General features: G+C 36.2%; 1 protein-coding gene across 5 annotated transcripts in view; it reads right to left on the reverse strand.

The window, feature by feature from the left end:
• Positions 1 to 15,180, reverse strand: part of LOC149578130 (vacuolar acid trehalase) — a 303,065-nt gene that overhangs the window by 78,443 nt on the left and 209,442 nt on the right. For all 5 annotated transcript variants that reach the window (XR_016364224.1, XM_089827636.1, XM_089827640.1 and 2 more), the window contains exon 5: positions 6,314 to 6,397. Coding sequence is in view for 4 of the 5 variants with exons in the window: in XM_089827636.1 (XP_089683762.1) it covers positions 6,314 to 6,397 (84 nt within the window). In the remaining variant the exon portion in view is untranslated. The remainder of the gene's footprint in view (positions 1 to 6,313; positions 6,398 to 15,180) is intronic.

Raw genomic sequence — 15,180 nt, forward strand, 5'->3', positions numbered from 1 at the left:
ACACTAAGAAAGACAAAGAGGATATGACGCCCAATACTTTCTTCTTCTCGAAAATGAAGTGAATAACGACACCAATATCTATATAGTGGACATGATACGGATGAGGGACAGACTGAAGGAAGGACAATCCCCCTTGGCTATAGGTAGAGGTAATTTCAAATCATTTAGAGTTGCGAGGAGTGCTTAAGCTGAGATATCCATCTTTCGTTCTACGCTAAGGATTGCTCCGCTTGGTTCTTCTTGCCTTTTGGTCCACCACTCTACCATCCCGTAATAAGGCGACGAGCATGGAGGATGATAGTGCAAGTAAGAATCCCAAGTGGGCGAACACTAAGAAAGACAAAGAGGATATGATGCCCAAAACTCCCTTCTTCTCGAAAATGAGGCGAATAACCAATACCAATGGTGGTACAATAAAAGGATATACAAAAGGCAGTTGCACATCACGGCCTAGGCATCGACACTTCCATTGTGACCATGATGAGCGACAACGGCGTAGCCCTTGATTTTGAAGATATCAAAGAAGAGGATGTCAATGAGACAAATTTTGGATCGAGGTTGGATGAGTTAGGAAAGGTTGCTATCAAGAAGAAGCATTCGGGCACCCTTCCCTCTCTCAGCGCTTTTATTGGATTTGCAAAAGAATATGAGAAGGATCATGAAAAAAATACAAGCAGCGAACAGCGTGGCAAAGACAGCGGAACTCAAGGCGAAGCACACACACCTTGTCCTCCTATGGAAGAAGTTAACAAAGGGCTAGCTAAGTTCATTTGATGTAAGCCCAAGTGGCAAATTTCCCCTTTCTTCTAGAATAGGACAAATGTCTATTTCTGATTGGCCACCCTTCTGGTGCCTTCTCATTGGTTGCCACTTTTTGCACTTTTTTCATTGGTCCATTGATGAGGTGGCAGCTTCTAATTGGCCGATGGGGTGGCAACCTTAATTAGGGTTTTGAGGATCCAATCTAGATCGTTGATCTTGTTTTGATCTCCATCGTCCATTGTATTTCTGGCCTCTATAAAAGGCCATTTGCTCTCATTTGTAAAAGGGTCGGAGAAATTGTTGCGAAAATAATACCAAAATTGCTCTCTTTTTCATTGTTGTGATTGGCATGTTGATCAAGAACATTGGGTGTTATTGCATGTTTTCTACTTCCACTTAGTTAGATTTCCTTTCAAGTTGTTAAAGTTTGTTTCATTTCAAGTTGTTTAAGCAAGAGTAGAGTAGATGGATAGTTGTATGGTAGCATTGGTAAATGTTTGATAGGGGTCAATACTAGGCCAATAGCATCCTAGCGGCTGGTTGGGAAGCTTTGTGTGGTAAACTAGTTTATTTTTCCTTAGAATCATTGCACCTGTGGAAGTAAGGCTGTTGGTCAGCTCTCATTAGGTTCGATCCCCGTCCATTTGCTAATCTTCCATTCATAGGAGTAGGAGTAGAATAGTAAGTAGCTGGGTAGTCGAAGCTTAGAGAAGCAAGTTAGAGTAGATCAAGTGATAGAACTCATCCATTCACCTTCCACAACCATCACTTTCCCATTAACATCATCATCAGCAGACACAGCCTCCATCATCGCGACCATCAACATTATCTGCCTCCGCACATTTCACAAATCGAGTCACCATCACTTTCATCCCACCAAAGTTCAAGTCATCCTCGAATGAATAGCGTAAGGCCGCCTACGTGATAACCAACAAATCACATCGATAAAACTGAGTGAGTATCCAACGGTGTAAGGAACATTGGAGCTATTGCTTATGTCTTCATGAGTAATAACTTTTCAAGAGAGTTGTATGTTTGATATCCTGTATCAAATATTCAAATCCTAATATGTTATGTAAGTGATACAAAACTCGCATCAACACTGGTTGCATATGTAATGCACCTAGAAAAACCTGTTTTGGGTTTTTCTACTCACTTTTGAGCCATTCTGAGCTTAACCCATTTTCCCATTCACTATCCTCAATCATCCCATATACTTTCCCTATTCATACTTTGCCCAAATCCATGTTTTTACACATCAAAAGTGAGAAATGGACCCATTTATGCTTGAAATGGCATAAGTTGGTTTTTTAGGAAACTCAATAACGACAACATGCATAACCCCAAACATGCAAAGAAGAGAGAGGAACATGAAGCAAGAGCGATCACATAATGGAGCTTACAATGAGATGAGAGAATGATTGAAAACATAAAATGTTTCCAAAACAAAGATGCAAATAAACAAATGTGTTTTTCAAGAGACAATCACCTTTACACTACAGAACAAGCAAGTATGCAAGTTCATGTTCCAGTTCAAGAGCTTCCACCAAACCCGAGCACGTGTACCATTCAGCATCATATAGCAACATGAAGACAAAAAAAGGATGATGTAATAAAAGCCATGTCTTGTCAAGCACTTGGGGATTATTTTCATCACTTATCATGTATTTGTAATTGACATATTATGTGTAATGGAAAAACAAGATGTAATTGCATGTGATAGTATCACATGCAAGCATGCAACTTTGAATAAGTCAAATTAGTCAGCTAGAAGTTTGTTAGAGAATAAGTCAATGTGGTTGAAGATTTCTCCTTTTTCCTCCACCTTTCTCTCTTCTATTTTCCTATATAAAGGAGGGAGCTCATTGGAAATAATCGTCTTTTGGCAAGGCAAGAAAATTCTGCCAATTTATGCGCACTCTAAGACTTTGTGCTTGGATGTGAATCTAAATTGTTATCAACAAAAGAGACAATGTTATTTCAAACTTTGTGTTGATTCAAGACATCATGTGACAACATTTTATAGATATTGATTGTGAGTTTTGGAGCTTCGATCAAGAGGGATTTGAATTTAATCGTGCAAACTTTGGGCTGCCTATTGCATTCAGAGCCAATTTGAACTTTTGAAGACTTTGGGTTGCAGGAGGACAAATTGTAATAGATAGTAGTGGCTACAATTACTTAGAGATGAAGACTTTGGGCTTCACTTGCAAGTGCTTTTATTAAATTTGAGAGTTTCCAGTAAGAGACTTTGTACCTTACTGTTTATCCTACTTGAATCCTTATTTGAGACAAATGCAATAGACTTTGAGTTCCTATTTTTGTTTCACAAAATCTAAAAAGTAAATTGTTGCCCCTGGTGTTGTTCATACATCAATTCCAGAGTCGTCAGTATTATCGTAGCAACAAGGCACTTTTTGTTAATTTGCAAAGTTAGAGTTGTATGCAAATCATTCCTGAAAAAAGAAGAATTGACCAACAGAACTATCTTTTTTGTAATTTCAGTTAAGTTCCTGTTGAAGCTGAAGGCAGCCTCCCCTATTGCTAAGAGGAGAGAGAAATCTCATGAAATGTTTCCTAAAGTCCCAATTTTGTAAGTAATAGTCAGTGACGTACAAAATTTAGCCAACACAATATTAGGCTAAATCCATTAACTTTGATACAACTCAAACATGGGGACATTACACATCCCATGTGTGGTCTTAAATAAAATACAGGGTGCATTGAAGGACCATCTAAAGAAAACAATAACCTCATTGCAAACAATGTTTTTGTAGCTCATGCACCAAAATTAATTTAACTCCATTTAAGCTTTTCTACAATAATCCAATGGCAACACCAAATACTTTGACTTAATATCAAAGTAACAAGAATCAGAATCGGATAGGAATCGGCAAGGCCGAATCGAATTGTGAATCGGCCATGAATCGGAATCAAATCGGCCACGAATCGACAAATTTAAAAAACCCTTGAAATTTAGTAACTTATTTCATAAACCCTTTATCACTGATTCAATTCACCGATTCACAAAAAATCATTTGGCTTGAATCGAATCGTCGAATCAAATGAATCACGTGAATCGCCGTGATTCTTGGAACTATGCTTAAAATTCACCTTGCGTCAACTATTTGATTAAATCATGTGCCAAAAATACAACTTTATCTACATACACAAGCCGGATATATTAAAGCCAAAGTCTGTCGTTTATATTCAAAGAATGGTGAACTCCTAAAACAATAATATTTACGACAATAATTTGCTCCTGAATACTATACTGTCGATTTCAGAATAGTTACATTAAATCAAACCCCAAATAAAATATCAGTATAAACATTGAATCTTTCAGAGTCTACAATTCTCTCGCCAATTTGTTCACAAATGCAAAGTACTAAATCTACCCAACAAGATGGCAAGTTTGATGCTTTAATACCATTGTAATATCCCTATCAAGCTATTTGGCCCAAATCTCTCACAAAAATCTCATAAATCTTAAACAATAATTTTCATACAATGTATTTCGGATTTAATCAGCAAAACCCATAAAGTAACCAGAAAAAAATTAAGTCTCATAAATGATTTTGCAATCAATCTCCAACAAAAATAAAAATTTCAGAAATAATATTGCATTTAAGTTCTTCATTAAAACAACTACATAATCCAATCATAGTGATAGAAATTACAATAAGATTGGATTTTAGAAACGTGAACCTAATGCACTACGTGAAAGAATTGTGTGATATCTCCAACTAACAATGGATTTATGTCCACTATCTCAAGTTTGAGGGTTTCCATCCTCTCACCTATTGAAAGATGAATCTTTTGAAACTCTCCAAGAAAGAAAATTGAGATCCCAAAATCATAAAACCAAGTATATAGCAAATGAACTCCCTTTTCTCTTTTAAGCCCAGTCGATGACTGTTCACATTCCTTTCTCTATATCTTTATTTTTCGTTTTTGAAATAATACTTTTTTCCACTAAGGAAATAAAGTGCCCATATAATGATAAAGTGACATTTAATAATATAAGCGTATTTTATAAAGTCAATTAAAAAATCAATTAAATCTTCAAGCATTAATATCATTGATCAGATGGACTCAGATATGCATGTATGATAGCTCACTGGAAAGGTCTCAACGAACCACTCCTAGTCCAAGGCTAAAATGCCAACAATGTTGAGCTTGCTGACTTACTAAAAATAGTAAGTGTTAGGAAACCCCATTGAAACAACCTTGGTTGGCTGACAGTTGGAACTGTCTAGGCCAAAACTTGATCTAATCCTAGAGAAAACCTGGTTAGCCTATGGGACCAAGGCAAAATGGGCTAATGGCACAGCAAAATTTAGTGGCCTAGAAAAGGGGACATGACAAACAGCCCCATGTTTGCACAACACAAGATTGCTGATTTTGAGAGGGAAACAAAGTGGGGTGCAGCAAAAATGGCAACTGTTGGATTGCATGATATCATGGGAGATAATGATATGGAGCCAAATGAAGAGACAAATCCTTCTAATCCAATGTTAATGCCAAAGCTTTATAGTATGAGGGTGGACTTTTAGCCAACAATGAGGTGTAGGAATCAACTAACACTAGAATGTATACAAGAAAGAAGGAATTGTAAATTGCCATAACTTTCTTAGATCTGTGGTTTTTGATGAAGATTTTCAATTTATCAATTATTGTATTTGCATTTGTGATGTGATATTGTACTCTATTTATTCAAATTTAATTAACATTTTTTAGAGTCACTTGATATGTTGCGTAATAGTATTTTGCATAAAACTTAGGTATTAAGGAAATTATGTTTTCTTATGTTATCAGACCACCACTTGCAATACTATTTGGTTTTACTAATTTTTCCTGAGTTGCAAGTTTTTGAACTATAGTCTCGACTATAAATCTCAACTATCAATTCACTCCATAGATACTAAACAACTACCACATCCTCTTTGACACACAAAAACATTAATAGATGATATCAAATCACTTCATAACACCTTCAAGTGTTTTAGTATTATCACCTGAAAAAAAATTGTCTAATTATGTCACTAGCTGATTGGAAAATCTTGAACCAAGATAAGCAATAACTACTGGAAGTGATCAGTTCTAGAGCCTCGTGCTGCACTCCACACTACCCAGATTAACTGAAAGAATATCTCATATTTGGATGGAATTCATAGTATGTCCTAGTCAATATGAAATTAACCATATGTCTTCACCCTTTCCATTACGAGACATATATAATAAAAAATCATATCAAGACTAGTTTTCTTTTCGAGAAAATATTTGCAGGAGCTTGCAAGCATCCATGCCAAATTTAGGAGTTGCAATCGATACTTGGTAGTGGGTGTTGATAAACTATAATATATACTGTATAGTTTGGTATGATAATTGTAGTTTGTAAAAAGAAACCATATAGTGTTTTCCTGGTAGCCATTTTGCTAATATTAGAAATGTGAGGATACAATGAATCCAGATAACAGATATGGCCTTAGATTGTGCAACATATACAACTGTATGTTATATGAAAAAATATGAGTGCGGGAAGATCCACCTCCACTTTCTTTAGATCTGATTGTTGGGTGTGCATTGCATCCCACAGTGAAAGCTTTATCATGCCAGGTGTGCAAAGTAGAACCTGAAAATGCCAGTATTACAGCTTCAGTTAAATGTCAAAAGTAAAAGTCGATTTTATTGTGAATGATACAAAATGAATGCCATGATGGCTTGAAGCTTGATTTCCTCTTCTTTTAACTGCCTTAATAAAATTTCAAATTACATGAAAGGAGATCATCAGATGTTCACAAATATCTTTCAAACAACAAATCACTACCTCATCTGGTGTTTCATTAAACATTATGTACTAGGTTTTTTATATTCTTAAGGCTACAAGGGGAAATTGCATAACATGCATTGTGCAAATCCACCCAAGGGATGGCAAGCATTAGCAGCATCCTAACAATGAAACAGCTTGTGTTATAAGGCTAATAAAGCCTCTGATGCAGAAAGCTAACAATTGTCAAAGTAGTTAAAGCATTCTAGCAATGTTGATTTTTTAACATGGCAGTTCCTCTCCACATGAAGTGTCAAACTAAATCCCCATACATTAAGTGGAGTCAAATGCAAAATGGAAATATTAGCATAACATGTGTCAGCTCATTTGTATGTTATATGCATAAGATAAGCATTAGTAAACGTTAATTCAGAAGAATTGACTATTTTCAACTACAAATAAAAAAAGGAGGATTGCCATACTTAATCTTGAACATCAATTAGAAGCAATAATACCAATTTATCTATCCATATATAACTTCAGATCATATTCTGTCAGATCTTAGTTTTAAATCATCAAAATTCAGTACAATACAATTTCAAGGAACAAGAATCCTCTCAAATAAGATAATAGCAATTAATAACAAGAAAAAGAATGTCTTTCTAACAATCAGGGTTTTATTATGAAAGTTGATATAGCCAAAGCTTATGATAGAGTTGAATGGTCTTTTCTCCAAAAGATCCTAATGTCTTTTGGCTTTAATGTCAATGTGATTAAGCTTATAATGCAGATGGTTTCTACAACTTCAGTTGCTGTGCTGGTCAATGGGAGCTCTACTGAATTTTTTAAACCCTCTAGGGAGCTGAGGCAGGGTGACCCCTTATCTCCAATTATTTTTACTATGATGGCTGACTGTCTAGGTAGATATATTGGGAAGATGGTTTTCTAAAGGGGAAATTCAAGATTTGAGACCCTTGTCTCTTCCTCTTATCTATTCTCACGAACAATTTGTCGATGATGCCATTTTCCTTGGAAAAGCTAATGTGAGGGAGGTGAGGAATCTTAAAAAGGCACTTAACCTTTACTCCTTTGCAACTGGACAGCTGATTAATTGGAAGAGTTCCTTGTTTTTTATTAACACTCCAGCTATTAGACAAGGAAGATTGCTAATATTCTTGGGTGCTCTATGGGATCTTTTCCGTGTACCGTTCTTGGATTACCATTGGGGTTGAGTCCTCCAGAGAGTTTCTGGGAGGATCTTATTAAGAAATTCAATAAGAAATTGGCTTGGTGGAAAAATAATTTGCTTAGTCAAGCTGGTAAAGTCACTCTCCTCAAAGCCTGTCGTTAGAGTATTCCTATGTATGCTTTGAGCCTCTTTAGGATCCCAGCAAAATTTGCTGATGCAATTGATAAAATTCAAAGGAATTTCCTCTAGTTTGGAACAAAGGATAAGAAGAGAATGGCCTTAGTTGCTTGGGAAAAGATTTGTAAACCTAAACTGGAAAAGGGTTTGTGTATAAGATAAGTTATAAGTATGAATAAAGCTTTATTAGCTAAACAAGGTTGGAGAGTCTATCATGATAACAAGGAATGGAGTTCTATTTGGAAACATAAGTACCTTTATGAGACTCCTTCCTTTTCTGATTTTCTTTCCTACCCTATTGTTCCTTCTTCTGCAATTTGGAATGTGGTTCAGAGAGCTAAACATATTTTAAACAAAGGATGCAAATGGAAAGTAGGTAATGGTAGCAAGATCAAGTTTTGGGATGATGAATGGCTATTGGATCATCCTTTGATTGAGGATTTTGATGATAGGACTTTTGTTGACAAGTGTAAACAAGATTTTGGTGAATTTGTGGAGAATTACTGGGTTCATAGTAAATGGGTCAATATTGATGTGATTAATTAGGATTTTTCCAGCATCCAATTGGCCTTGAATGCTATAAGCCTTTACCCTCACTAAGAAGATATTTTTGTTTGGGGGATTGAACGAAGAGGATGCGTCAAGGTCTCATCTACTTTCAAATCAGAGGACAGAGGAAATACTCCTATGTGGGCTAAAGCATGGATTAAAGGGCTTACTCCTAAAATCAATGTCTTTTTTTGGACTTTGCTTCAAAAGAAAATTTTAACTCTAGATAACTTGCAAAAGAGAGGAATCTACTTGGTGAATAGATGTTGTTTCTGTAAGATGGACTTTGAAGATAGGAAGCACCTTTTTTTAAACAATTGTTTTAGCCAGAATGTTTGGAGCTATCTCCTCAACTACTAGAATTTAGCTTGGGTTCAACACAATGACATTGATGAATGTTTTTAGGGCTGGACATGTCTAACTAAGGATGCTGATATTGGTTTTCTTTGGAAGATTTCTCTACCTCATCTCTAGTGGGGTATCTAAAAGGAGAGGACTAATAGAATTTTCAGAAATAAGGAGACTCTTGATTGGACGTTAGGTCAAATTATTATCAGATCTGTAAAAGAGAACTTCAAATCTCAGAGAAAAATGTCTGATGAGATTCAAATAAGTATCCTATGAATGCTAAAGGCACTATAACAAAATAGAAGGATCAGCGACAGAATGTAAAGTGGAGATCTCCACCTATGGGCTGGATTAAAGGTAATTTTGATGGCTCTACTAAAGGGAACCCAAAAAAAGCTAGATGTGGAGGTGTTTTGAGAGACTATTACAGTAGGGTTGTGGATGCTATTGCAATCCTTATAGGTAAGTCTACTAACCATAAAGCAGAGGCAATGGCTGCTTTGTTCACTATGAGGATGGTAGTGGAATCTGGTTTTTGGAATCTTTAGTTGGAAGGAGACTCTCTTAATACCATTAACATGTTGAATAACAAGAGTCTGATTACCTGGAGTATTGAGGGAAGTATAACGGAAATAAAAGACCTTATGAATAAATTTGATACTGTCTATATCTCTCATATTTTTAAGGAGGGCAACAAAGTTGTTGACTGGATTGTGAATCAAGCGGTCTATAGGGAAATAAAGTTGAGTTGGCAAGATGACTTAAGCAAGGAAGTGGAGCTGACGGCAACTGTTAATTATGATATGACAAATGCTAATGAAGGAAAGATCATGCAAGATCGAGGAATTTATTAAGGGAAGTGATGGGTTTGTGAAAGATTTTCTAAGTATCCCTAGGTGGTACTTTTGTATAGTTATGGATTGTACTTGGCACGCATGCAAGGTTAAAGGTTTCTTGGAGATCATTAACACCTTACTTTCCTTTTTGGTTTTCATTTTCTAGTCTAGTTGTAGGTACAGAGCCGAATATGAGATGGGAGGGGAACCAATAAAGAAAAAGCCGAATAATTGCAAAGAGTAGAAGGCGAATTCGAATGTTTGGGATATACTAAAAAAAGGGAAAGTCACGGCTTATATTGAGAAACTTCAAGGGTATAAGCCACACATTACAGAGTCCTTCAAAAATTGGATTGAAGATAGGGTAATGTTGTATGGGGTCACTGTGAAGTTGTCGGAGGAGTTCATCGCTTAGATTAGATTGTGCTTGGCACGCATGAAAGGTTAAAGGTTTCTTGGAGATCATTAACACCTTACTTTCCTTTTTAATTTTCATTTTCTAGTCTAGTTGTAGGTGCAGAGCCGAATATGAGATGGGAGGGGAACCAATAAAGCAAAAGCCGAATAATTGCAAAGAGTGGAAGGCGAATTCGAATGTTTGGGATATACTAAAAAAAGGGAAAGTCACGGCTTATATTGAGAAACTTCAAGGGTATAAGCCACACATTACAGAGTCCTTCAAAAATTGGATTGAAGATAGGGTAATGCTGTATGGGGTCACTGTGAAGTTGTCGGAGGAGTTCATCGTTTAGATTACGGGTCTTCCAATGGAGGGTCTCAAATTCGGTAAGGAAGCCAGTATCTCGAATGCAGCCTTCCAAAAATTCCCTAAAACTAATGAAGAGGAGAAAAGGTTGGACAAGAATGGCGATTTCTACGATCTGAGCCAGATTAAGGTAATTTGGAGGGATGTTTTATCGTGCATCCATGAGTATTTTATCCTCGATGGTAGAGCTAAGAGAGTCCACAAGTTTCATTTTGTGTTCCTAAATCATTTAAGGAATAAAGATAGAATCTCTTTCATGTTCTACTTGAAGTACTCTCTGATACAAAGCCTCCAAGCACATAGGAAGAAGGATTCTCATCCTGTGCTCCATGAGGGCGTAATCCTTCTTATTGATAAGTACTATAAAAGTAAGGCTATTAAACCCTCTCCGATTTTTGAGAAAAAAAGGAAAGTGTCTGGTAATGAACCACTCTAAAAGGAAAAGGTTAAAAGTGAGGAAGGCACTAGTGATAGCAAGAGCACCAAAAAGTGTCACGAGTGGGAGATTAAAAAGAAAAATGTTGAGGAAGTGATGGATTTTGAGAACTCTGCCGAGGATGATAATAAAACCGAAATGGGAGACCTTAGCTCGAACTTGGAAGGTTATTCAGGGAGCAAGGGCATGTCAACTGGTAAGGACCATGTGGAGGAAAGTAAAGACAAAAAAACTGAATCAAATGCAGGGTCTGAAGCTTTAAAGGATGATGAGGGGAAACAAAATATTCACTTTTCTCCTCCCAATACCAAATCCAGTGAGGAGAAAATGGACACTAACACAGAAAAAAATGAGGGTAATGTCCTTGTTATGAAAGAGCATAGTCCAAGTAAGGAGAAGCAGGATGCTAACACTAACATCCAAGTCAGTAACACTACCATTGACGCTGCAATTAGGACTGAAGAAGGTAGCAGGGATGAGCCTCACCATGCGAATCTTTCTTTTCTTCATGCTGCCCAGCTAAAAGTGGAGGCATCCCTACAAGCGAACTTGTGGCTATACAATGAAATCATGGTGCTCAAGAAAAAAGTTGGGGTCATTCAGAAAGAGTTGGACAATGAACACGTTATGAGAGCCCACCTAGAGAAACAAGTTGGTAACATCCCTGACAAACTAAAGGATTATGAGCTGGAACTCCATCAACTTATTAAGGATAGCGGGCAAAGAATGGAGCAGATTACTTCTAGTTTGTGCACCGCTGCAGCTAGTCTAGGCAAGAAAAGCAACGAGGAGATCATGTTTTTAGACACTGTTGGAGTGAGTAGTCCAGGAGGGCCTAGCAAGAGAATGAGGCAAAGTATGAGAAAAAAGGTCATTGATGCTCCTGAGGTTCCCATTTTTGCCAAAGTTGATATTATCCGGAATATTGCAGAAGTAGGCAAGGAGGTGGAGAAGAGCATCAAGGAACCGATGTAGGTGTTGGTTGTGGTTACTGGAGTGCCGGTTGCTGGTCCGAGTGGTATTGCTGGTTTTGTTTTCTTATTTTCCAACTTTTGTTTAAAACTGTAGGTTCTAGGTCCTTGTAAAACCTGAGTGTGTTTGGTTTAAACTTGTAATTTCAGGTCCTTGTAAAACCTGGTTTTTTGTGTTTTTTGCTTTACTCTAGGTTTCAAGTCCTTGTAAAGCCTAGTAGTTCTTAATGCTAATCTTTTTTTTTGTTAAAGAGTTTTGGGTCCCTTCAAAACCTGTTTTAACCTTAATCTAAAACAAGAAAAAAAATGTTTAGGCATAACAGCTACCTATGTTAAGTCAAACTGGCTTTGTCATAGATGCCAAGTTCAAATATGGAAACAAAGCAAGAAATTTGAGGATCCCATCAAATTTCATATCTATAGTGGGACCCCAAAAATGAAAATCCTGGATATTTTCTCATTGGAGTTTTTTTGGGGTCCTGTAGTAATTAAGCTTCTAAAAAACTAGGTCAATTGGCAACCTCTGATTTCAAGCATCTCTGTTATTTTCAGAAGTTTTGCATTATGATAATTTTTTGTTCTTAACAAGATGTATCAGATTAATGCAAATTTATTATTTATTTTAGTTTGAAAAAATTTATTTAGAGGTTTTTTTGGTAACCGGCTATATATCTATCAATGGAAGTTCAAACATAAAGAAGCCAATGAATACCTTATTGAATGGTTAGATAAAACCTAAAAAGAAATAAATTTGGATAAGTCAGATTGAATGAGTCTAAATCTCTTAAATGAGACATTGGAAAAGACATTGAGTGCTTAAGTAATGCTAGTGTCATTATGTTTGATGTGCTAGTGTATGGTACTATTGATGTTGAAGGTGGCGGATATATAATGCACATATGTGTAACGCTTCTCCCACCAAGTATGTTATTGCTGATAATGGCAGATGTGTGTGTTGCTGCTCTTTTAAAGTATGCCACTATAGATGTATATTGCAAATGTGTGTCGTGTTGGAATCACTGCTACCGTTACATCAAAAGCTCAAGCTGTCAATTAACATCACAACAACTAAAGACAAGGATCCATGGGAGGCGATTAAGCACATGTCACAAATCCATTGGTCTATGCTGAACGATACCTTCACCTAGAGGGGACAGAGGCACCAACCTCCCAACATGTCGTGGGTATGATATGACACTACTAGAATCAGATGTATATGTCATGGGTCTAATATGTTATTGCAGATGCAGCAAGTATTATATGACATCACTTTTATCTCAAAGATCTATGCTATCAATGAATTTTATGCAATATGATATACCAAATGTTTTCAATGGTTTGGCATGAAATCGCAAATGGAAATCTGATCGCTGATCTTCAATGATGTATCTGCTAAAGAAAGTTTGATAACTGATCTTGAATCATGTATTCAACGAAGCTTCCAATCGTAATGTTTGTAGGGATGGAATGCTGGTAATGATGTAAGTCTATGTAATGCCCCGCCAAGGGATCCAAAGATTTAACTTAAAATTTCACTAAGTTTGGTAGCATTTTTTTTTTTTACAATGAAAGTTAAACTACAACATACATATAGTAATGGAAGCAATAACATTATTCAACTGAAAGTAAACATAAACATACATACATAACAGGTTACATTCTTTAAAGATCCCTTAACGTTGAATTACATCTAAATCAACTAATACTAATGATTCCATCTAACACTACATCCACATAAAATAATAATGAAAAGTCCAATGTTCATTAATTACATTTACGATTGCTCAATCATCCACTGTACATGCCACAGGGTATGAAAGGCTTAAAAGAATATACATCCGTGTAAATAAAGTACATCATCATTCTAAATCTAATCCATGATGCAACAAAGTAAAGGTAATCACATGTCATACATGATACATCATCATAGAAGATATAAATATTCATCGTAAAAGATAACCATACATCATCAAACATAATTAACTAAGTGCACGGTTCCTCCCAACCATAAATAGCATCATTAGACCATCGTGGGTCCTAGCCATCCCTCCGTGCGTAACATCCTAAGCCAACGAAAGAGATCATTGGTATTATAGTAAATAGGGATGTCACTCCTAAAACATACTACATCATATGCAGAAAGAAATCTAACATGCTACAACATAAAGATATCTAACATGCAAAAATAAAGCATAAGATGATCCTACAAAGTAGCTAACATCATCTATCACATGCTAATCATCAATATAAAGAAATGTACTAGTAAATAACATCCATCATAAGATCCAAGAATAGAATGAAGATAAATACCAACCAAGAATGCTCCAACCACGATGTCTACGGACGGATCTCAAATGGTAAGATGTAATAACCCTAACAGGTTATAACTCCTTCAAACACCAAAAAATCTTTATACTTCAGTTGTTTGACATTTCGTCAAACATTTTGCAAGCAAGCTCTGATACCACTGTAATAATCCTGCTCAATTCCGACCTTAAAATGCTGATTGAAGGCTCGAAGAATTTGTCAAACACTTTGCATACAAGAGGTCATATGACTGATATAACTTTTCAGCTTGCTGCAGTGACTCTTGTTTCGATTTGCATCAAAGAGAATGCTTACAAAAAAAACTCCAGATTGTCTAAACAATGATCTAACATGAATGTGCAACTAATTTTGACAATATTCAATACAAATATGAGACTTAACTCCTTGCAATATGCAGCTACAGCAACTAGTGATTATGACAAATACTTTGGGTGCAACCTAAGATGGCATTAATGCACTTACAACTAAGTGTCATTAATATAAACACTTAGTATGCAAAATTATAACATTATTTATGCCAAAAGAGAACTTACAGCCAATTGATATTTTGTCAAACAATTGGAATGCAAACTAATAAGCTGCTCATCAACTCTAGGGTTGCAATATAGATAGTCTAAAAATTACAACGCTCTCTCAATTGCAAAATCCTAGCCTTCCTTTGATACCAATAATGCCAAATGGCAAACAAAGACAAGTACAAGGTGAAATAATGAAGTGCTGAAGCTATATTTTGTACTTAGCTGAAAACCTACATTTCTCAGAAAATATGCCAAATGAGAAGTGAAGAACTTGATTGTGGATGGCTGTAATATTTTCCTTCAATGTTGCCCCTTCTGCTTGTTTTTTTCCGATCTGCTCTTTTCACTTGCTTTTTCCGGATTTGCTATTTTCGTTTTGCTTTTTCGAACTCCTTTTTCAGATTGCTTTTTTCGGAGCTGCTTTTTCGAATTGCCTTTTCGGCCTGCTTTTTTTGGACTGCTTTTTCAGTGTGCAGACCTGATAGAAATGACCTCCAATAAGTTTGGCCCTGCTAAAAAAAACCTCCTGA

This window comes from Cupressus sempervirens, chromosome 1, assembly GCF_028749045.1.
Source record: "Cupressus sempervirens isolate cs-2001-9-10 chromosome 1, ASM2874904v1, whole genome shotgun sequence".
NCBI classification, from domain to species: domain Eukaryota; kingdom Viridiplantae; phylum Streptophyta; class Pinopsida; order Cupressales; family Cupressaceae; genus Cupressus; species Cupressus sempervirens.